We start from the raw sequence: 24,299 nt of genomic DNA on the forward strand, positions 1-24,299 counted from the left end.
AGATATATAAATATATATGATATGTGTGTCCTGGTGGCTCTAGCTGCCTGGAAGCTAATTTTCTGTTTTCTATGAAATCTTGCAGTGGTGTTATCAGGGAGAGTGTGTTCCTTTTGGCACTTGGCCCCAGAGCATAGATGGGGGCTGGGGTCCCTGGTCAATATGGGGAGAGTGCAGCAGGACCTGCGGGGGAGGCGTCTCCTCATCCTTAAGACACTGTGACAGTCCAGCGTAAGTAGCTAAAGTAAGCCGGAGCCAACAAAAAGATACAGTTGGAAATGATTCAAAGCTGTGGTTTCACATGTTATCTGTAAAAACGTTTCTCCAGTGAGCCAGCGTTATGTCTTCAGAGCAGTCCGTTGCGGCAGGAGAGCTGGAGAAAGAAAGAACTGTGCTAGACAGATGTGCTTTTTCTTACCCCCCCCACCCTAATTTAAAAATTAAACATTTGATGCACGGTACCCTACTGTAGTAATCATGGCCTTTTATCTTGGGATGTAATCAGATAAAATTTTCCACTCTCAGAAGTAACATATGATTCATAGATATTCCCAAATCTGGCCTCAGCTCAGCACCATTATCCCCAGGAAAACCTGAGGTTTGGTTTTTGTGTGTGTGTGTGTGTGTTTTTTTTCACATGTCACATAAAATGATTACTGGTACATTAGTATTAAAAGAGCCAGTGAGAGCACCTCAAGGGTTGAAATGCCTTGATTCACATCACAAATCACAATGAAAAGAATACTGCCCATGTGTTAAAATAGTTTCCATTTCACATGCCCCCATTAATCATCTTCCTGAGCTGCCACTACCCTTCTCCCCAGGACTACTGGAGGCACGTCAGCCTGCTTCTCTCCCACCCTGACTCTCTTTGGACTGAATTCCCTCTGGCCCAAGGCCAGGCCCTTCGCTGTGCTTTGCTAGCTGGGTTGCTTTTGTTCCCACTAGTGAGAGTGGCAGGTGGACTACTCTCTGCTTTACACTCCACCCCTCTCCCACGGAATAAATAGTTCCTCAACTTGATAATTAGATGCTCCCATTTTTAGTTAACGTGCTCTGTTCATCTCCCTTCCTGTCCAGAGGTCGATCTGGAGATTTCTCTTTTTTTCTAGTTCATATTTACTTAGCAGTACAGAATCAAAAAGGTGCTTCGTGATGCCTTCTGTACTGTTATTATTGTTACTATTTTTATTATTAGCTGTGTATGGAGAAAGTTTCCCCTTTTGTTCTTCACAAGAAGACTTAACACTTCTTTCCATGGCTCCCCTCACCAAAAGGAAAGCTAGACCCCTTTTCTTGCCTCGCTGACACCTTAGCTTATTTATTCTCTTACTACTCTTAAAATGGAATTATTTTTCTTTTTAAAACCCCTCTGACTCTCCTTTCTCTGCTGCCTTGCTTGGATTCTTCTCTCTGCTGTTTTCTGTGAGCTGGTAGTCCCCTGCTAAGCACAAACCCATGAGGCTAATGTCTTCTCTCTATTTTTCTTCCATCTTTATAGCAGAGTCTCTCACCACCACCATGTAAACTGGTCTGGGCATCAAGGGCATTTATACCCTTCCTAATTCTCATGCCATTTGAGCCATTTTCTTTCTTTGGCACTGGTATTCAAAATTAACCAACTATCATTTTAATTGACCAGTGTAGACATGAGGGAGCCAAAATTATAAAACACATGCAAAATATACGACCCAAATGTGGCTGCTGTAAAGAAACAGTCAACAATAAAAGACATAAAATAAATATAAAAGAGATGATTGAGACTTTTTTTTTTAAAAAAGGAAATAATACTATTTTCTTTCTAAAAATAGTCTGCCCATGTAATGGCATATTACTTTTCCTAATGTTATTCTCCAAGATTTATCTAACTCCAAGATTCTATGATTCTATAATTCATGTCAACTAGGAAGTTAAGTATTGATAAATTTTCATTGAAGGATGTATAATTTAAGTGATCTTTAGAATCTAAAACCAGAAAATAAAATTAAATAAAAGAATATAAAGCCAGCTGACTTACAAACAAAAATTTTAAGGCCTCTAGGTGATTCTTAAATTAGGAATAATTAGAAATACAACATTCTAACATTTCCTACTTTGAACTGAAATGTTTTCCTGAGATACTTGTTTACAGTAGTAGCTCAGATTATTGCAATTCCCATTCTTTAAGTTTAGAAAGAATATAAACTTTTTTTGTGTGTGGACCTTGCTAATAGTATAATCTAGTATACTATTGGACTCAAGTCCAATTTTGTACTATAGGCAACTTGGATGACTTTGTATTATGCAGATGTCTAAAAGTGAGTGATTTCCTTATTTGATATTTAAGACCCAGCACCTAGTTGCAATGACAATTACAATGTATAAATTTTATTGAATTTTCCTAAGCATGTTAAACATGACAATTAGGAAAAGACACAGTGTTAATCATAGCAATCTAATTTTATGCTCTACATACAGAATTATCATCCTTACAAATTATCAATATTCTAAACAATTAAAATTTAATAAAAGAATGTTTGATATTTTAAAACAGCTTATAATATGTTCTGATCACAGAGTATTTGAATCTCTGTGTGTGTATATATACGTATGTATATATATATATATATATCATACTCACATGTAAAACAAAATATTTTTTCAGACCTTCAGGAGGTGGAAAATATTGCCTTGGGGAAAGGAAACGGTATCGCTCCTGTAACACAGATGTAAGTAAAACTTAACTCCACTATGAAAAATTAGTGTACTTTCCCCTTAGAATTTATTATTTGGTGGTTTGGCATTAATGTTAGTCTCCTTTGGCATTTGTTTTTATTAAATCCAATTGTAAAAAGGAGATAGAAAATCTAAAATGTGGAGTGTGTAAAATACAATAAAGCCTCATTCATTTGGATCCTATTCATTTAGAATCAGAGGATGGGATAGACTAGTGACATAGAGATAGAAAATAGGGTTTGGATCTTCTGTATACTTGTATTGTAATATTTTTCCAACCCAGTTTTTTTTAATCCAGAGGCTGCCTTCTGTTGGGGATACTTGGATTCATGTCTAGGAGCCTTTGACACAAACTTGCTGTGTGATTCTGTACAAGTCCCATACCCTTTTAGTGCCCTCCCTGAGCAACTCAGTAAGGTAATAAGTTGCAGAAGATGTCAGTTGGCATTGGTAGGAGGATTTTCTTCATTTGGAGATTCCTATAGCAATTAAAGAACAGATTTGATTTTTTAAAAAATCAGAATTTGGGTTAATTCAGGGTGTGACCTGAACCTTTGTGTGAAACAACAGGGAAAAAAAAGGATTTGCTACACAAATGAATATAGCTTTAAGAAAGCTCAAAATATTAAAATTTGAACTCAGAAAATGTACAGTTTAGAAGGTTGTATTTGAATTACAAAAGGACTCACCACAACATTCTTTTAAAGATTGACCTTCCCTGGTATACTTAAAATAAAATATATCCAATACTCCAAGAACTCATCTGTTAGCAAAGTGAGGTAGATCTGAAGTATAAACAGTCTTTCAAAGGGACTTTTAATTATTTAAAAGAACAGTTTTTCAAGTGATTTAAAGGCAACTATTTCTATGTGACCAATTAGTGTGCGGAGCACAACTCCTCCTTATTCATTAAAATAGCACAAAATCATTATATATACTTGAAAATAATAGAACTATTTCCAAATATTCCGTAATTTTGACTGTTTACTAATTTAGACTGGTCTTCTATTCTAGATAGTATAATTTGATGGATTTTCCTGTGTATGAAGACATAGAATCACACATGTGTATACCTATATATGTGTGTATGTGAAAAAATTAAGAAATGCATATAGAATTCTACAGAAGTAAAAGCGTATTTCAGTGATTCACAGTACTAGTTTTCTAACACTTCAGGTGATCTCCATTCATCTGAAAGGATGTTAGGAAATTCTCAAAAACTTGATCAATCACAATTTGTATCAAAACTGAACATAGGCCTTGCAACATTTTTTTGGAGTATGTGTTTATGAAGCCAGTGATGATAGTCTTGATTCCAGAAAAACTAGAATTTACTAACATACTTTAAAAAAGCATCACTTTATAAATATCCAGGTGAATAAACAAACATGGATGAATATCGGCCCTGAAAAGTTCAACAAAACTGATCTTGTCATAGATACTTATGCACCAATGGGACATGATGAAAGTGACACTTTAGAGAGATTAATCTTATATCAGTCGATAAAATGTTTGGGGAAAGGTGGTAAGATTGGAGACAATGAAAAGAAATTAAGGGCCTCTTGCAGTAATGCCATCATTCTTCTACAAGTTAACTTCTCTTCTTAGGCCATTTCAGTTCAATTTCCCCTCTATATCTGATAGTCTCTTATCCTTAACATTTGTACCCAGTTGCATTTTTTCTCTGAGACACCCTCAATCCTTGTATCCAGCTGTATTATCTCCCTGAGATATTCTATTCTTGTCTCACTTTTGCAAGGTAGATTTCTATGCATTTTAAAATTACAACTCATGCAATATAAATTTAGGATAATCTCATTATACATGCCTGGAAGAAACACTGGGAGTGAGAATTACCCAGCAGGACCAGAGCAGCCATGAGATTTAGCAAAGCTCTAAGACTGAACTTGATGGGGGATAAGTTATGTCTTTTCATGGCTGACTTTTGGGTGTCTTACAAGTAAGGGCATTCTGATTTTGACACCCATTTGTCCCTGAAAAATGATCAGCTTGAAGAAGAATTTGCCATATCTCAAACCAGTTCAAGAATTGCTGATCCTCTTCACCTCACCTCCATTGGTGAATCCCCTTAGAACTGCTCCTTGTGGGGAAATGGGGGTGGGTATATCTCTTTTGTTTCTTTCTTAGGTCTGCATTCTAGAATTGGGAGAGAGATAAAGAGCATCCTTCTCTAACCCCACAGGGCTGTGAACCAGTGAGCAGAATAAATGAGAAATGAGTTTTCGAGGAAATAAAGAACAATACTATTATATCCAGAGTTTTGCATCCAGGCCAATATTCCGTAAGGATTTCTTGTAATGGTGGAGAATGAAGAATGAGTGGATGAAACTGGAAGTTAAAACTGATTAATATGGCAGGTCAACCTACTCCAGTTGGAGAATAGGCCTGGTTTTAGAAATATGGATAAGCTATGTCTTTTAAGGCTGATTCTATAAATACTCCTGATCCTGTAAAAGGATCCCTTATTTGAGTACAGTATTTAATTTTATGCTTTGGGGATCAACAAGTATATGGACAGATAAATGGCTCCTCAGCTCATCAAAGGCAAAACTCATCAAGAAAGTACAAGGTTTAGAAAAACAGGATTTTTGAAGTAAGACTAAAGGTTATTTAGCTGGCTTTTTAATATTTAGTTAGCAGCAGAAAGGATAGCTTTGGCAATGATGGTCTTCAAATCAATCAACAAGCATTCCATAGTAGCTATGGTTTTTACAGAATTTTACAGAGTGCTTTACAAATATTCTCTCATTTAATCCTCACCACTCCCCCTGAGAAGTAGGTGCTATTATTACCCTCATTTCACAGATGAGAGAACTGAGGCAGAGACAGGTTAAGTGACTTGCCCACATACCCACTTAGGCCTGACTCCAAATTCAGGGGCTGTAGTCACTACATAATCTATTATTGAGTGTCTACTATATGCCGACAGTAAGGAAATAATATTCCAATGAGGGGAGCTTACAGGTTAATTATATAGAGGATGATTCTCAGTCTTTGCTGAAGAAAAAGGGGCAGCTATGTGGCACAATGGATGGAGCACTGGCCCTGGAGTCAGGAGGACCTGAGTTCCAGCCTCAGACACATAACACTCACTAGCTGTGTGACCCTGGGCAAGTCACTTAACCCCAATTGCCTCAGTTTCCTCATCTGTAAAATGAGCTGGAGAAGGAAATGGAAAACCACTCCAGTGTATTTGCTATGAAAACCGCAAATGTGATCACAAAGAGTCCAATGTGACAACAATGAAATCTGAGGAAAAAGCAAGATATTGCCATCCACTGAATTTAGAAAGTGGACAATTTTCCACACAGCATTATAGGTTTTGCAAAAAGCTTTTAAAATAGAACATACAGTTACCTCCTGGGGGAGTAGTTTAGGTGTGTACTTTAATTCTAAGAGGAAACTCTCCACTTAAAAAAAAAAAGTTCCTGATCTCACTACCCCTTCCACCTCACACCACACCCTCCCCTCCCAAGTTTGACATTAAATATTACATTTGGTCTTGAATGCACTGGCCTTTTAAGACTGCATTTTTTGAGTCAGAAGAGTGCTGGTAAATGATGTCAACCTCAAGCATAGAACCAGTCAGTGAGTCAACAGCATTTATTAAGTCCCCATTATACACAGAGCACCATATTAGGTGCTAGGGGATAGGAAAGATCTAAGACACCAATCCCTGCCCTGAAGGAGTTTATAATTTAGTTGAGATGACAGAATACCCAAGCTGTGGAAGCAACTAAAGAGCACATTTACAAGTATCAGCAGATGCAAATTAATTCTGTGCACATTGAGTAAATAAGTCTTAGAATTATAGAATTTCAGAAATGAAAAGACCCTCAGAAGTGATCAAGGCCAACCTGTATCTGAGTAGTAACCTCCTCCCTCTCCCCTCTTCCACCTATTCCTGACCAAGTAGGAGAGATAGGGAGCTCACTACTTACCCAGGCAGCCCGTTGTACTTTGGGGCTTATCTAATGGTTAGAAAGTCTCAAACATTCAGTTAATAGAAAAGTGAATAAAGTCAGGCGGGTCAATTGTGGACAACTTCTAGAAGTGAATTTTGAACCTTGTTTTGAAGACAGTGAAGAACGAATTAGCTGGGACATTTGGATAGGACACTTCAGTTGGAAGGAATAGTGAGACATGAGAAGGGGAATGGGTAAGTTTTATATGGAGAATGAAATGCAAATTAAATTTGATGGGGAAGAGGCCTGGTGGTGGGGTATAATGAGGTAGTAGGTTGCTAGGACAGAACATGCTTCTCACTTAACTATCACTCCATCATTTAGTAGTGCCTAATACTGTATCTTGAATGTTGTGGTAGTCCAGAAAATAAAAGGAAATTTAGAAAAATGTTTTGCTATTCAATTCAGGCTTAGTCACTTTATTCTTATCCCTGGAACCAGGAATGGTTAATCTAGGACCCACAGTAAAAAATGTTGATTGCATTCATTTTATTAGCTTGAAAATTCCCTACAGTGATCTGAAAAAATATCTCAGTAGATAAGTAATCCATCAGAAGAATTTGCTTTAAAATATAGATTAATACAAAGAAGATGACTACCAATGATTTCCATTTTTTTAAATTACCTAATCCTAGCAGCTTGCCTTGTACATAGTAGGTAATTGATGTTTATTGAATTGAAAGTGTGGGCTACTCTGGTTTAAGAAATTTGGAAGGGCCTCTCTTCTCACTGCAAGTTTTGCATACTTTAAAGCTACACAAATCCTCTTTAATAGCCCTGTAAATAAGATCTGAGAGAAATCTTTCCAATGGGTCATAATTAACTTGACAGCCAAGAGCTATCAGACTGTCCATTAGGTATTTCTGGGCCCAGTCATTTGTGATCCCAGAGCTTTTCATGAGAGTTAAATAGGGAGTAAATACAAAGGATAAGTTCAAATGGTCTTGGATTAATTTTCCAACCTATGCCCAGAATGAGCTAATATTGGATAGCTAAACAGTGTGTGTGCAAGGATTCTTTCTTGAGGGTCATGTGATGGGCAGCCCTCTGAAACTTTCGAGGCCCATTTTGTTCTTTCTCATGTGTGTCCTAAGTGTTCTGTGGAGTATGAAATAGACTGGAAAATGCTGCCGCGGTTCAAAGAAGTTTATTTCTGATAGTCTTAGGTTGTTAGTTCTTATTTCAGTTCCTCCCAAGATCTTGTAATCAATTTCCATCCATGCTATTATCTCCACCTCAGTCAAAATTATCTTGGATCTCTTGATTCTGGGCTTAATTAGGAAAAGCAGGCTTTGCTATGCGAGGTCTTAATATGCCAAGTCATGACCTTATATAGGAGGAAGGTGCCTAGGTGTGTGATCTCTCTAGTTGGGTGGGGAGGACCATGACACCACTGGTATAATGGGTAAAGAAGACAGCTTTGGCCCTGTCTTCAAGTATTAACTGGAAGAGGGCTCAAGGAGAGCCTAAACATTAGAATAATAATAGCTAACACTTATATAGGGCTTTAAAGTTTGCCCTACCAAAACAGGATTGTTCTTAGCTTCTCCCTGTCTTTCTGCTTGTTTTCCTGACTTCAGCATTCACTTTGAGAAGAATAAAAAGCCTTGAAAGAGTTTCTGGGTAATTAATGATCAATTTATTAATTGGGCTAGCTACTAATCAATAAATTGACGGTCAGTGGTTTCTCTCAGTAACCAAAGACAAAACCATGGAGATCAGGGAAAAAAGGGTGCCCCTGACAGGTGAGAATCAGCCCTGATTGGTGAATAATTAATGAGGGGGTAGACTTTCAAATGAGGAGGTGGGCTGAAAGCCCTGACCCCCTCTTGGTGAGAAACGTGGCTTGATCATGAGACTCAGCTGCCTCTAGCAATCTGGATAAAGGAATCCATCTCTACCCAGACCACTATGGTTGGTTTTCTCCTTCATGAGCTGGGTTACTCTAAACTCCAGTGGGGGCGGGGAGGTTGGTTCAAGGGCATACATAGATTTAATATTTTAGGACTGGAATGTACCTAGATTAGATGCTGTTTAAATTCTAAACAGAAGTAAGGTCTTCTTGTTTGGACAGGTCTTGCCCCAGATCAAGGAGCACTTTCCAGGAGGATTTGGGCAATCTCATCTATCAGCAGTGTCCTTCAGAGACTGACTGACTTAGTCAAAGGGGCTGGTCCCTGAATGAGGAAATAAAAAAGAAAAGCCTGGACCCCGATTTAATAATTGGTTATTGATATAATAAAATATCACTTCTCTTAGCTTGATAATAATTTAGTAAACACTTTCTCCACATTAGAGTATAAACTCAAAGGATCATAGACTTAGAGCTGGAAGAAATTCCATGTGCCTAGGTCAGTGCCTTGAATGTGGTAAAAATTAGAATTTAATAAGAAAGTAAGTTAGGCATAAAATGCTGTGTCAGGTTGTAGGAAGAAAAGAGCCCTTCTGCCCAAGGGGATAAAGAAAGGCTTTTTGGCAGAGATGACATGTGGGCAGGGCCTTGGAGGATGGGGAAGAGTTTGGAAGGTGTCAGTCGATGGGAGAAAAGGAAAGAGGAGAGTTCATTGCAGACATGGGCCAGAGCCACAGCATAAGCATTCTTTTATAGGTCTTCTGGAGAGTGCCCAACTTCCTAGTCTCCTTTAAATGCGTAGGATACAAGTTCATTTGAAGTGATAGATGTATCTTAATCTATCATGATATCCCCTGCAGCTTTCACATTGCATTCTTTAGTTCTTTGTCCTATTAAATCCTAAATATTTTGGGGGTTATGGAATCTTAGAGTTGGAAGGGACTTTCCCTGTCATATATAGTTCAATCTCCCACTCAGTTCAGGAATCCTTGCCATAGCAGGCTTAACCCTGGGTCGTGGAAATTGTCCTTAAATGTGGAACATGAGGGGGAATCTCTCTGCTTCAGGAGATAGTCTATTCCATTTGAGGACAGCTCTTATTAAAATGTTCTTCCTTTTGAGTAGAAATCAAATTTCTTATAGTTTCTACCCATTAGTCCTGACTTTGCCTTGTGGGGCCAAACAAACGAATCTAAATCCTGCTCCACAGGGCAGTCCTACAAGTCTTTGAGGGTAGCTATTCAGTGATAACATTAGTAAAAATAGCTAGCATTTATTTATTGCTTTAAGATTTTCTAAGTGCTTTGTACCTGTTATCTCAGTGAGTTTAGATATTATTATGTTCATGTTATAGGTTAGAAAACTGAGGTCAAAGTTAAGTCACTAGCCTACGGTCATACCTCTAGTCACTAAGTGTCTAAGGTAGGATTTGAACTCAGGTCTTCTTGCCTTCAAGGCCAAACTATTTGTATCCCTCCTCCTTGAGGGCAGGATTACTGATCCAGAGCTAGACATCTTAGAGAATGAAGACTAAACCTTAGGAAGCATTGCTAACAATAAGGCTAGTGGAGGTAACCGAATTCCAGCTGAGCCATTTAAAATTCCTGAAAGATGATGCTGTTAAAGTGCTGGACTCATTACAAGCCAGCAAATTTGGAAAACACAGTAATGGCTACTGGATTGGAAAAGATCAGTTTATGTCCCAATCCTAAAAAATGTTCAAATTATTGAACAATTGCACTCATTTCACGTGCCCGCAGTTATACTTAAGATTCTGCAAGCTAGGATTCAGCAATATGTGAACCGAAAATTACCAGAACAACAGGTTGGTTTTTGAAGAGGCAGAGGAACTAGAGACCAAATTGCCAACATTCTCTGGATTAGGGAGAAAGCAAGAAAGTTCCCGAAAAGACATCAACTTCTGCTTCATTGACTGCACTAAAGCCTTTGACTGTATGTATCACACCAAAATGTGGCAAGGCCTCAAAGCGTTGGAAGTACCAGATCATCCTACTTGTCTCCTGAGGAACCTGTATTCCGGCCAAGAAGCAACTGGACATGGAATAAATGATTGGTTTAAGACTGGAAAATGAATATGACAAGACCATATATTGTCACCTTGCTTATTTAACTTATATGCAGAGTATATCATGCAAAATGCCAGGCTGGATGAATCAAAACCCAGAATTAAAGTTCCTGGCAGGAATATCAGCAATCTCAGCTATGAAGATGATTACCACTCTGACCGCAGAAAGTGAAGAAGAATTAAGAAGCCTCTTGATTGAGGGTAGAAGGGGGGGGATGTGAAAGAGGAGAGTGTCAAAGCTGGCTTGAAACTTAACATTTAAAAAAAAAAAACTAAGACCTTGGCAACTGGTCCCATCGCTTCCTGGCAAATAGAGGGAGAAGAAAAAGAAGGAGTATCAGATTTTATATTCTTGAGTTCAAGGATCACTACAGAGGGTGACTGAAGCCATGAAATTAAAAGACGCTTGCTCCTTGGAAGGAAAGCTATGGCAAATCTGAACAGCATACTAAAAAGCGGAGATATCCCTTTGCCAACAAAGGTCCATGGAGTCAAAGCTATGGTTCTTCCAGTAATAATGTATGACTGTGAGAGTTGGACTATAAGGAAAGCTGAGTACTGCAGACTTGACGCTTTCGATTGTGGTGCTGGAGAAGGCTTTTGGGAGTCCCCTGGACAGCAAGGAGATCAATTCAGTAAATACTTGAAATTAATTCAGGCTATTTAGCCGTCGTTTCCAGAATCTATCTCATAAAGCCAAAGTGTAGTATTACGGCTTCCATCCACTGACATAACTTGTAAGTGATTATTTTTATTCTTTTCCTCTGACAGCATTCCTCCTTTACAAACTAGTTCCTTTTTTCATGTAAATTACCAAGGAGGGTTAAGCCACTTTCATAACTTAGAATGAATTATTCTAAGCAGATTAACACCTAACTTGAATCACACAGAGACTGGGAATTTTGATTGGACCTAGAAACTGAGTGGTAGCCTTTTGGAATAAGGGCAGATAGGTCTGAGTGGAGGGGGAAGACTTTGGACAACCTGAGGGTACTAGGTGTCAATCCAATTCAATTCAATAAGCATTTAATTCAACAAGCTATAAGACACTGGTGATTCAAAGGCAAAAAGGAAAAAGGAATAATGGTTCCTGCTCTAAATGAGCTGACTTTGTGCTGAAGTGAGAGAAGTTGGACAGGGGTCTCAGGAAGGATGCAGGACAGTAAAAGTACAGGTGACTGTAATTTTGACTTACCCTTGCTAGTGAACTTTGAATATGACTGCTGAAGGTTTCTCACTGCCTAAATTAAGTCACCTGGACTAGTTTGGAACACTATAAAACTCAACTTTCATTCAAATTATTTTCCCCAGTCTGCCGCAGACTCTCTAGTTTAATCTCATATCACTTTCCTGGTGGCAAGGAGAGGAAAAAGAGATATGTGAGATATGTGAATATGTTCCTGTCATCTACTATTACAGTTCTCCCCCCACCCCACCACAGTTGCCTGTTCTTGACTTTTAGAAGTCCTGTGCCAGAACCCAGGGCTAGTAATTCAGCCCAGTGTTTTTTTTTTTTTTTTCATTGCCCTAATCTGCAACTTTCTTAGAACAACCTCCTGGAAATTCAACTGTGCCATTTGTTGTAGGTGGAATTTGAGAGTTAATAGTAACTTTTACCCCCAGATAAATTCTCTTCTGGTTTACCTATCAGTAAAGTCAGTTAGTCAACAGTCATTTAAGTGCCAGGCACTGTGCTTAGCACTGGCGATTTTAGAGAAAGGCAAAAGACAGTCCCTGATCTCAAAGTGCTCATGGTCTAACGGGAGAGAAAACATGCAAATACACAACAAAATATATACAGGACAAACTAGAGATAACCAACAGATGGAAGGCATTAGCATTCAAACCAGGGGAAAAGGAATAAATATTTATTAAGCATCTCATATGTATCAGGTACTGTGATAAGCAATTTACAAATATTATCTCATCTGATCCTCACAACAACTCTGGGAGGTAATTGCTCTTATGATCCCCATTTTTCAATTGAGGAAATTGAGGCAGATGGAAGTGACTTGTCCAGGATCACACAACTAGTAAACTTCTAAGGTTGGATTTCATCTCAGGTCTTCTTAACTAGAGAAGCCTGGTGCTTTATCCATGAAGCCATCTAGCTGCCTTGAAAAAAGCATTTAAAAAGCATAAAATTAGGGGGCAGGGAAGTGCTTCCAAAAATTTAAGACAGTTCAAAGTAATAGAATAGTCAAATGCTGACATTGGGGTGGCATAAAAATGAACCTATACAGAGGCAAGTCACCCCAGAAAGTTAAAAAGTGGTAATCATGGAATGCCATGACATTTATTTTTATTTCTGTGCAATGAGTGTTTGTGGATAAGCTCTGTTAGAACCAAAAGATGCTGAGACTTGCAGCTTTGAGGATTTATGAGAGACCTTATTGCTGGTCAGTTTTTAGAGGGAGAGGCATGTTTGATTAATGTAGGTATTAAGAGGCTGCAAACCTGTCAGAGTTTATATGAAAAATTTGTTGCTTATGCCCACTTTTCTGTTAGGGTTTCTGTATAGTGTCAGCATTCATTATCCTTAAGTGATTTAAAAAAGCATTACTCCTCAAAGTCACTACTATTCATAAACAAAACAAAAAATGCCTTTTGCTTAAGTTTTCCTTAAGAGATGAGCTAATACTCCTGCCTTTTCCTTTGAGCACTTTCATTCTTTGAAACCAGCATAGACAGCTCCTACTAAGCTTCTTTGTCATCAAAGAGACTCAGAAGCGAACTTGTGTGTGAAGCAATATGACTTTCTAATTGAGAAGGCATCTGCTAATGGAAATACTGAGCTGTGGAGAATGGAGCATTAGCTAATGGATTCTGGAAACAAAAGGGTGATAGAAAGAGTACAGAAATGATCAGAAGTCTTTTTATTTATGTTGTTCAGTTGAATTTATTGACTGAAACTGGAATAACTAAGTTTAAAGAGTTTTGAGCTGCAAAATGCCACTAAACAAATGGTTCTGATGTGAAAGATATCTAAACAGTAGGAGAAATGTAACCAACCACCCAGCGAAAGGAACTGTTGCAAGAATTTTCAGGGACCTTGTTAGCCACTACACAAATAAGCTGGAACAAGTTATAGACAGACAGGTACACGGCAGTTTATTTATTCCCTCAAGAGTGTGACTCACCCCATCAGCAGGTGATGGACATGTGGGTCTCACAGTTCCCCATATGACATATATTTGGGTAAGTTCAGGTAGGTTATGTAAGCAGGCTTACAAAAAGGACAAGTTACAGTTTTAGTGAAAGAAAAGGATGCTTAAATTATTACAAAAGAAAAAAAGTATTCTTTGGTATAGCCATTTTCACTGGACCAATGGATATAGTATCTTCTTTGTCAGTTAATCAACATTTGTTAAGCTCCTAATCTATGCCTTATTAGGCAGAATAAATAGAAGTAGTTTAGTTTTTGAGAAATATTCTAAATCTCATGAGCTTTCTTTTATAACTGTAAAGTGATTGGGGGAAGGGAAGTACTGAAGGAGATATTTAGTACATGATAACTAATATAGCACACAATGGAATCAGTTATGTTCTCCCAAAAAGCCCACTTTCAACAGGACATTCTATCTCTATTGCCAAAGTGAGTATGAAGGGCCTTGATTCCTTTGCACCTTTGGCAGGTTGAAGCAGGCAGGTGCTGTAGTGGAAAGGGCCCTGGGCTTGCAGTTTAAAGAGTTGGGTTCAAATTCTTGTTCTGATACCTTCAAATTATGCAACTTGGGCGAGTTACAACCTCTCAGTCTCATTTTCCACATCTCAAATGTAAAGCATTTACCTGTGAAGCAATGGACTCCTACCTCTGGTCCCAGGGCAGAGGGATTATTCAAAATCCCTAAATCCTTAAGGCCAGATGAGTCCTAAGAGTTACTACTTTCTTTACTCAATTACTCTATAATTTATATATAATGCCAGCAGAGCAGCATTCCTTCCTAGCTCTTGAGAAGCAGCTTTTTACACTTAGATTTGCACTAGGATCAGGGATTTTAGAACTGGTACCTTAAAGTTCACCTAGTCCAACCCTCTCTCTACCCTCCATCTTACAGATGGGAAAACTGAGATTCAGAAAGGTAAGTGTCACAGAAAGCCCCAGGTCACATATAGGAAGTGGCAGAACTAGGATTTGAAACCAGTCTCCTTTCTCCAAATTCAGCCCTCTCTATCACATTGTCCTGCTTGCTGTCTGTCTCACTGTCATCAGCCTGGGTCTTGTTACCTTATTCTCTCCCATTTATTTTTGCAGACTAGGACAGAAATAGCTTTTTAAAGGCTTTAAAAGAAACAATTAAGGGAAGGAGCTACCACAACATACACAAAATTTATAGATAGTTACTGAAATACCAAGTACAAAGCCCTGGGAATCGTATGCAAAGATCCTTTCCTATCTGACCTATAAATGTTAGATACAAGCTTAGATGGCTAAAAGAATCTGTTCACTTTAGAATCTAGGAGTCTAGGTTACTTCCACCCCATCTCTATTCCCAGATTTCTTGAACCTTAACTGGCTACCATTTTTCCCTCCAAGAGTACTTGTGCTACCCCTAGTTTGGGCATTTTTTTGTTTTGTTTTGTTTTGTTTGTTTGTTTTAGGGATGATCTTGCAATAGCTATGACTTTGTCCAATTAACCAAGTTTTTTCTCTTCCTCCAGAATGGTAACTACATCATTGAGCATTCTTCCCCAAGCCCCAGAAATATTTGTAGGGCAGTGTGGTATAGTAGAGAGAGTGCCAGATTTGGATTGATGGGTCAGGGTTTAAACCCCAGCTCAGCCTCTTACTACCTGTGTAACTGTGGACAAATCACTTAACTTCTCTGGGTTTCAATTTCCTCCTTCATAAAAGGAAGGGGGAGTTAGACCAGCTGAACCATCTCTAAGTATATGCTTTCATATCAATAATACATATATTTTAAGTATATCCATTATCTATAGTACTAGAATTTCTTTCTTTCTCTTCCCTTCCATCCCCAATCACAAATGCCTAGTAACAGTAATCATTTCTTCATTCTATTCACAAAACTCAGAGTGTATGAATGGATGGATGGATGAATGAAAAAAAAAATTTCAGCACCTACAGTGTTCAAAACACTGTGCTAAGCATTTGGGGTTACAAACAGAAAATCAAGACAATCTCTGCTGTAAATGTACGTATATATGTATATTATATAGATAGGTATTGTCTACCTAGAGTGTGAGTTTTTTGAAAGCAGAGATTATAATGTAGTTGTAATAGTAATGCTACCACTGGGATAGCTGGAACAAAATGTCCAATTTTTATGCTGAAAAATATCTGTATTTAAATATTTTGATATATACATAATTTCATGTTTAATATTCTAAAGAGAAAATATCTTTGGCATCATTTTTCCCTCACAGAGTCCCTATTCACATGTCATAGAACACCAAGATTCTGTGTCACACAAGTTGGGAAACATTAATCAAAATCTGAATACCCCCCTCCCTTATTTTACAGATAAAGAAACCACAGACCTAGAGAAATGAAATCTCTTACCAAGGAGATAGAGCTGAATTGGTGGTCAAGATGGGGCTGGAACATAGGTGTACCTTCTAATTCAGAGGTTCTTATTCTTTTTTATGTCATGGACCCTTTGGGGAGTCTGGTGAAGGCCATAGATTTCTGCCCAGAATAATGTTTTTAAATGCATAAAATAAAATGCATAGGATTGCTAAGGGAACCAATCATAGTGAATTATAGTCATCAAAATATTTATTTTTAAAAAAACACAAATTCATAGGCTTTAGGTTAAGAAACTATCTTAAAAGTATTTGTATTTTAACAGAGAATAGAACCTTAAGACAAAGGAATGAATTTGTTGTGTTGGAATTTAAGACATTAGTAAGATAGTGAAGAAGGTATTTTTGCACTCCTAAAATAATGCTGTGTGGGTAGTTGTCAACTCTGCCTATTTGTTAGGGTTTACCCTCTATATGATTATTATAGAAAAAGAGCAGATACCTGAAAAATGGTGCCTGTGCTTTTTGGTACAAAATGGTTTCTAAGTGGTCCACTTATTAGAAATATCCTTTATTTAGTATTATTGCTATAGACACTTAAAAATCATAATCTGCACATTGGAAAGAATCATCAGGGTCATCTCATCCAACGTTTACCAGAACAAGAGCCTGCTTTCCTGAATCACCAACAAGTAAATTGTCATCAAGTCTTTCTATGGGAAGAGACTTAGATAGCCTTTCATCTTATTAATTTCATTTCGTTGTTTTAGACTGTCCAAATCTTTTTTAATCTGTAATATGCACCCAGTGAAAGTAGACTTCCCCCCTTTTTAGTGTATGTTCCTTCTAAAAGGTAATATAATTCTGGCTCATGTGTAATCAGGGTCAGTCTATCGCTTCCTTTCTATGTCTCTAATATCACAGTCTAAGATTGCATTAGCTTTTTTGGTTACCACTTCATACTATTGACTCATATTGAATTTGTGGTTCACTAAGATCCCCAGGTTCTTTTTAGATGAACTATTAGACCTATCTTTCTTATAGATTTTTCTAGATTTTTAGAACCGAAGTATCATACTTTACATATATTGCTATTAAATTTCATCTTAAATCTAGCCTGTCAAGATAATTTTTGATCCTTTTTTTCTACAGTCTATGTTGTAGGTACTGTGCTAAGTGCTGGGGATACAAAAAAGAGGGAAAAGACAGTACCTGCCCTCAAGGAGTTTACAATCTAATCTGGTAGACCACATAAAAACAAATATATACAAATAAAGTTACATACAGGTTAAATAGGGAACAATTAAAAGAAGGAGGGCACTAGAATTAAGAGGGGTTGGCAAAGGCATCCTGGAGAAGATGAGATTTTAGTTGGTACTTTTATTTTCCTATTTTGTCATGTTGGCCATTCTGATAGGTGTAATGTGGTTCCTCAGAGTTGTTTTGATTTGCATTTCTCTAATCAATAGTGATTTAGAGCATTTTTTCATATGACTATAGATGGCTTTAATTTCTTCATCTGAGAACTGTCTGTTAATATCCTTTGACCATTTATCAATTGGGGAATGGCTTGAATTCTTATAAATTTGACTTAATTCTCTATATATTTTAGAAATGAGGCCCTTATCAGAGAGACTGGTTGTAAAAATTCTTTCCCAGTTTTCTGTCTTCTTTCTAATTTTAGTTACATTGACTTTGTGCAAAAACTTTTCAATTTAATGTAATCAAAATTATCTGTTTTGATTTTCATAATGTTCTCTATCTCCTGTTTGGTCATGAATTCTTCTGTTTTCCATAGATCTGACAGGTAAACTATTCCTTGCTGTCCCAGTTTGCTTATAGTATCAGCCTTTATATCTAAATCATGTACCCATTTTGACTTTATTTTGGTGTATGGTGTGAGATTTTGGTCTATGCCTAGTTTCTGCCATACTCTTTTCCGGTTTTCCTAGCAGTTTTTTTCAAAGAGTGGGTTCTTATCCCAGAAGCTGGGGTCTTTGGGTTTATCAAATAATAGATTACTATAGTCATAGACTACTGTGTCTTGCATACTGAACCTATTCCACTGATCCACCACTCTATTTCTTAGCTAGTTGGTACTTTTAAAAAATGTCCTTTTAAAACACATGATAAAAATCTTTATTTTCAGAGTCTATTAACCAATCCTATATTACTTAATAAATCTCATCTCTCCTCAGTATCCCTCTGCCCCAATCATAATGTTATCTCATTTTCTATATGTTATTTAGTTAATTAGTCATGTCTGACTCTTCACAACTTTCTTGGCAGAGATATTGGAGTGGTTTACCATTTCCTTCTCCAGCTCATTTTACAGATGAGGAAACTGAGGTAAACAGGGTTTAGTGACTTGCCCAGGGTCACATAGCTAGTAAGTGTCAAAGGCCACTTTTGAACTCAAGTCCTTCTGACTCTAGAGCCAGCACTCTATCCACTGTGTCTTTCTATTATGATAAAACTGATAGTTCTAACCCACATAAACAAAAGCTTTTGGGGATCCTCAATAATTTTTCAGTGTGTCAAAGGGTCCTGAGACCAAAAAATTTGAGAAATCTATTTCCATACCTTCACTGTACCTTCCTACCTTTGTGCCTTTGTTTGGGATCTTTCTGAAAAGCCTTTCCTTTTTTTTAATTCAGTTTTTATGATTCTTTCAGTGCTTAGTTCAAGACCTGCTTCCTCTAAGTTTGCCTGCTTCGCACCACCTTATCCCAATCATCCCTCTGACTTCCTTTCTCCTGGTACCTTTGTACCATTCTATACTTTGTGCGTGTTACCTTGGGATTTTCTCTAGTTCCTTCATCTATTTTTAGTGTACATCTTGTTGTTCCAAGTCGGCTAGAAGGACAATAACTCCATCATACCCAGTGTGGCATAAATATAATGAGTGCTGACTTAATACCTATTGAGTGAGTTTTAAATGAAGTTGTTAGGAGCTAAAAACTTGTGGCCAAAAGGACATGGTAAACTTCAAATGAATTGCATTTCCGAAAGCATCAAGTAGGTACCCCAAAAAATCCTATTAGATGGGAAGATTATGAAAAGCTGCAATATATCCTAAAAGTACTTAAAAGAGAAACATTACTTGATGCCACAGTGTAGTAGGTTATGGAGCAAAAGGGCCTGGGAAGCACATCTTTCCAACATGATGTACCATGTCATCTGGGGAGCATGCCTATTTTAGTTTCTTGTTCACTGGAAGTGAGAAGAGCAATTTGACAAGTAGAATTATCGGCACCATGACTGAGTCTTTTAGTATTCCTAAAAGTATTCTAAAGTTTAGGGTTCCCAAAAGAGGCTAGAATTTAGTATGCCACTGTTTTCAAATCCTCAAACTTTAGACTTGATATGGTAGGAATCTGAATTACTAAATGTAGAGTATTATAATGGTGATGCAACTATTTCCATGTGGTGATATATAATTTAAAAAAAATCTTTTTAATCCATCTTAGGAAACATCACAAAAAAGCATGTAGAAATTGAGAAGAGAGATAGGTGGGTGGTAAAATCACTTTCATAATGAGTTGTGGAGCTAGCAGTAATGTATTCTGCATCTATTTGCAGTTAGAATTTTGGTCTGATGACATGTTCTGTTCATGTTTGAGGGAAATGTTTTCTTAATCAGCATTTCAAAGCTTGTAACTTCATGTTTAAGTAGCTGTAGAACTAGAAAAGATAAGTCAAATTAGGCCAGATGATTCAAACACTGGAAGATGTTAACACTTTGAACTCTTTGAATTGGAAGGGCATTTGGGAATCGTAGGATCATAGATTAAGAGATTAAAGGACCTCATCATTTGAGAGGTCAAACATGTGGCAACCTGTACCTCCTGAACCAGATTAAAATGTAATTGGGAAGTATTTAATGAAATAAATTAAAAATACAATAGAACATAGATGTTAATATGTAGTTTTCTAAGTCAGTAGATAGCTGTTGGGATCCTTATGTGCAATTTACTGGTCACCATTTCTACTTGAGTTTGACACCACTGGTCTTGTCTAATCTTCTTATTTCACAAAGACAGGTATTGAGACCTAGATGAGTTTAATCTCTTACCCAAGATTATAGAATGGTAAAGTTAGGATTTGGACCCAGGTCCTCAGACTCCAGATCCAGCCTTGTTACAGTACCTGTGTTGTTTGGAATTGAGATCTGGCTAGATTGGCAATGCTTTTTATTTTTCATTATATCATGTAGAAGAATAATATCCAGAAACAACCCTTGTCTTTCCTCTTTTATGTACTGAGTACACACACATTTGAGACACATTCACTATTTTTATTCTTGATGATGTTAATAAGCTTAATGTAAATCTCAGTGCACCCAAATTCCTTGAATTTGAAGGTGTTTAAACTTTAGGCCAAATATTTCTGCCGGTCTCAGTCCTAAAATATGGTCTTTGTCAGGGTTAGACAGTAAACAGCTACAGTAGTAGTTCTCCAAACCACAATTAATAGTGCTGAATGTCAGGTTGCAAACCTGCCTCTTGATCCCTTAAATACCTCACTGAGAACAGCTGTAGCAGCTGCACCTAGAGCTGTGTGACTAAAAAAAGACTTTGTGTTTAACTTCTTCAGCTAGTTTTTACATGTGTTTATAAGGAGATACCTGATGGATTGATTGCAAAGTGGATTGTGACCTATATCTGAGTGTCAGGTTGTACGGAAACTGTTGTAACACTTAACTTTGTTTAAAATTACTTTTAACAATAACTTTATACCGACTTAAGACTGAAAAACAGGACACTTCAGTCTGAATACTGATTGCAAAACAATAGAGTTGAGGCTCAGTGCAAAGTTGTGAGCTAAAGTAATGGCAGTCAAGCCCATCAAGTTGTTAACCCATTTCTCGACAGCTCTGCATTTATGATTTTTTTCTTGTTTCATTTTAGCCATGTCCTTTGGGGGCGCGAGATTTTCGAGAAAAGCAGTGTGCAGATTTTGACAATATGCCTTTCCGGGGAAAATATTATAACTGGAAGCCCTACACTGGAGGTAATGTATAAGTAATGGAGACTCCAACATGCTTGAGATCTTTGCCGCCATCCAGGTACTAGTAGAATCATGTTCTCAAGGCCCAGGATATAAGTGTTGGTTGGAAAGTGATTCTTGTGGGGACATTTCTCCCTTTATGAAGGTTCCTATATTAGTGCAGCTGATGAAAATTGTAAAGTAATCTAGTATTTCTGTTTCATGAGTACAAAGTCCCTTAAAGTGGATTCTGTGTTTACACAAAATAGTTTCATATTTATGGGTCTTGCTTGAGGCTGCTCTGAGGTATTGTCTTAATGCAGACTTTGGAAGGTTCTGAATATCAAAGTCTTGATAAAAGGAAGTAAAAAGCTCACAACAAGACAGCAGGACAGCTTTATTAAGTGAAGGCACCCACAAGATTAAGGGCAGTCAGGGAAGATTGTGGAAACTGGTCAGATTCCCCTTAATAGAATTATTCCTCCCATAGGGGCATTGAAGGGAATGGGACACCTTATATATACATTTAAACCAGTAAAGTTTGATGGGTTTTTATAGAGTTCTTATCTGAGTCTAGCCAGACCAAACATTGGGGGAAGAGAGTGAGGAGCCTGGATCTCACGGACTGGTATTGATTGATGCTAGGTGAGAGAGGAAAGACTCCTAGGGAATAGTTGGCTAGTTAATATTCAAACTTTTCACAGGTGGGAAAAGGGACTTTAGACCATTGCTACTGGGCTTAGTCTGACAGTGTGACAGCTTCCCTGTTGGAACTTTTAAAGTTTCCCCTTGGGACTTCCCAGTTTAGTAGGTAGCGGACATTACAGGTATACCTTGCCTTTCTAAAGCATTTATAATCTTTGCATTATCTGGCACCATCATCTGAAATAAGCTTCAGTTGTCTTAGGAAAAGTTGGTGCCCCATCTTAGATGAAGTCTAACTGTCAGGGGATTGTGATTTAAGATAGATAGACAGACAGACAGAGAGATAGATAGATAAGTGCCAATTATCTGGGACATGAATTAAATTCTGAGTTATCACTAATTAATTAATTTGACTGGATATCAGGAGCAACCTTAAAAACTTTCTTGGCTTCTGAGATTTCAAATGCAGATTTGGGTGGGATTTTGCTTCCAGATCAGTTTATCAGGACCTTTGTTCAGCTTCCTGGAAGAAAGCTGAGACTGCTGGTCATTAGTCCAGGAAAAAAAAAAAAAAGTTTATCATTTCCCAGCCAGGTCCTCTTGATCACTTACTGATAAGTGGATCATTGAAAACCATAGCTAATGCCCAAACTTGCCTTTTCCTACTCATGGAGTCTTTATCAGAAATTGTTATCAATTAGCAAAAATAATTGATTTGAGTTTCTCCTATTATTAGTTTACCTGTCTACCTTTTAATGAAGGTGAGGAAATGAAAGCATCAAGGTAAAGATAAAATATGGGTGTCAGGAAGCAGGAAGAAAAGTAAGCAGCCTGGATAATTCACAAATCAAATCTTTAGTCCTCACATAATTGTATTTTGGTATAATTTTTAAGTTGTTGCTGTTGTTGTTCAGACATGTCCGACTCTTTGTGACCCCCTGAACCATACTGTTCATGGAGTTTTCTTGGCAAAGATACTAAAGTGGTTTGCCATTTCCTTCTCCAGTAGATTAAAGCAAACAGGATTGAGTGATGCTTGCCCAGGGTCACATAGCTAGTAGGTGTCTGAGGTCGGATTTGAACTCATATCTTCCTGACTCCATGTCCTTCTCTATCTACTGTACCACCTAGCTGCCACTTGACTGAAGATCATTTTGTATATTTAACCTACATTTCTTTTTTTTTATTGTTTTTTATTTTTTATTTTTTATTTTTAGGCAATTGGGGTTAAGTGACTTGCCCAGGGTCACACAGCTAGTAAATGTCAAGTGTTTGGTCTGAGGCCGGATTTGACCTCAGATCCTCCTGACTTCAGGACCGGTGCTCTACCCACTGTGCCACCTAGCTGCCCTCTTAACCTATATTTCTAGGGAATGTAAACTGAAGCTGCTGGTTAGTCACTTGACCCTTAAAAGATAAGCTTTAGCAGCTAGGCTATGCAGTGGATGGAACCCTGGTCCTAGAGTTATGAAGACCTGAGTTCAAATCCAGCCTCAGATACTTACCAGCTGCCTGTTAACCTCTATCTGCTTGTTTCAGATTTTACTATTGTAAAATGAGTATAATAACAGAACCTACCTCACAAGGTTGTTGTGAAGATCAAAGGAGATAGTATTTGTGAAAGGCACTTAACAGTGTCTGGCACATAGTAGGCATTATATAAATGCATATTTCCTTTCCCTTCTTCCTTGTAGCACGCGTAAGTACTACATCTTTGCTGTGAGTTTGGGCAGACATTCAGCACTAATGATGATAATAACTGACATTTATACAGCACTTTAGGGTTTGCAAAGTACGTTACATAGATTGCATCATTTAAGCCTCACAATCTGTGAGTGTAGGTACTGAGGATATTATCACCCCCATTTTACAAATGAGGAAATGAGGAAACTGAGCTTTAAGTAGATGAGGGATTTGGAATTGGAGTAGCTTAATTCCAACACTTTTTGTTGCCCCCTCACTGCTAGTCTGAGGCTTCGATTCATTGAGGTGCCTTGAAACTAACAAACAGGATAATGGGGAGTTCTCTCCTATCATTACTATAAAGAAGACAAGACAGACTGCATAGCTTGTAGGTCCTTCCCATGGCAAACCTCCTCAAGGGATTGGTGAAATATAAAAAGACCTTTTCTGGCAATATCTTATTTTAGAAAAAATCTAACCTTTTAATGATAAGCACTATCATATTCCATACCAATAGAATCAAAAGTCAGAAAACACTGAGAGTGGGTTAATAGTGAGGAAATCCAGGAAAGTGTCACAGGAATTTAGAGAGCTTTTATTTATGAGGTACTTAAGAACCAAATTTAATAGGTTGGCCCATCACCTAAAGAGGGAGCCTAGCTATGCTCTGGGCTCTGAGATGCCTGAGTTAACAGCATGCTGGTAACACTTAACAGAAATATGTCTTGGAATCTATTCTGCATAATAATTACACAGCACACGTAGAAACTGTGTGAACTGATTTGAAGGACTGAAATTGAAGATAGTGAACTCAGGTTCAGATCTTGCAGCAAGATGTTTTTGCTTGCTCTGCCAG

The 24,299-nt window shown here is 37.7% G+C and overlaps 1 protein-coding gene across 2 annotated transcripts in view; it reads left to right on the forward strand.

The window, feature by feature from the left end:
* The window catches only part of ADAMTS6 (ADAM metallopeptidase with thrombospondin type 1 motif 6), a 329,091-nt gene that overhangs the window by 238,199 nt on the left and 66,593 nt on the right, over positions 1–24,299 (forward strand). For both annotated transcript variants that reach the window (XM_027863321.1, XM_027863322.1), the window contains exons 13-15: positions 86–231; positions 2,645–2,708; positions 21,037–21,139. In XM_027863321.1, the coding sequence (XP_027719122.1) occupies positions 86–231; positions 2,645–2,708; positions 21,037–21,139 (313 nt within the window). The remainder of the gene's footprint in view (positions 1–85; positions 232–2,644; positions 2,709–21,036; positions 21,140–24,299) is intronic.

The sequence above is a fragment of the Vombatus ursinus genome, unplaced genomic scaffold, assembly GCF_900497805.2.
Source record: "Vombatus ursinus unplaced genomic scaffold, bare-nosed wombat genome assembly UNPS02014772.1, whole genome shotgun sequence".
Classification (NCBI taxonomy): domain Eukaryota; kingdom Metazoa; phylum Chordata; class Mammalia; order Diprotodontia; family Vombatidae; genus Vombatus; species Vombatus ursinus.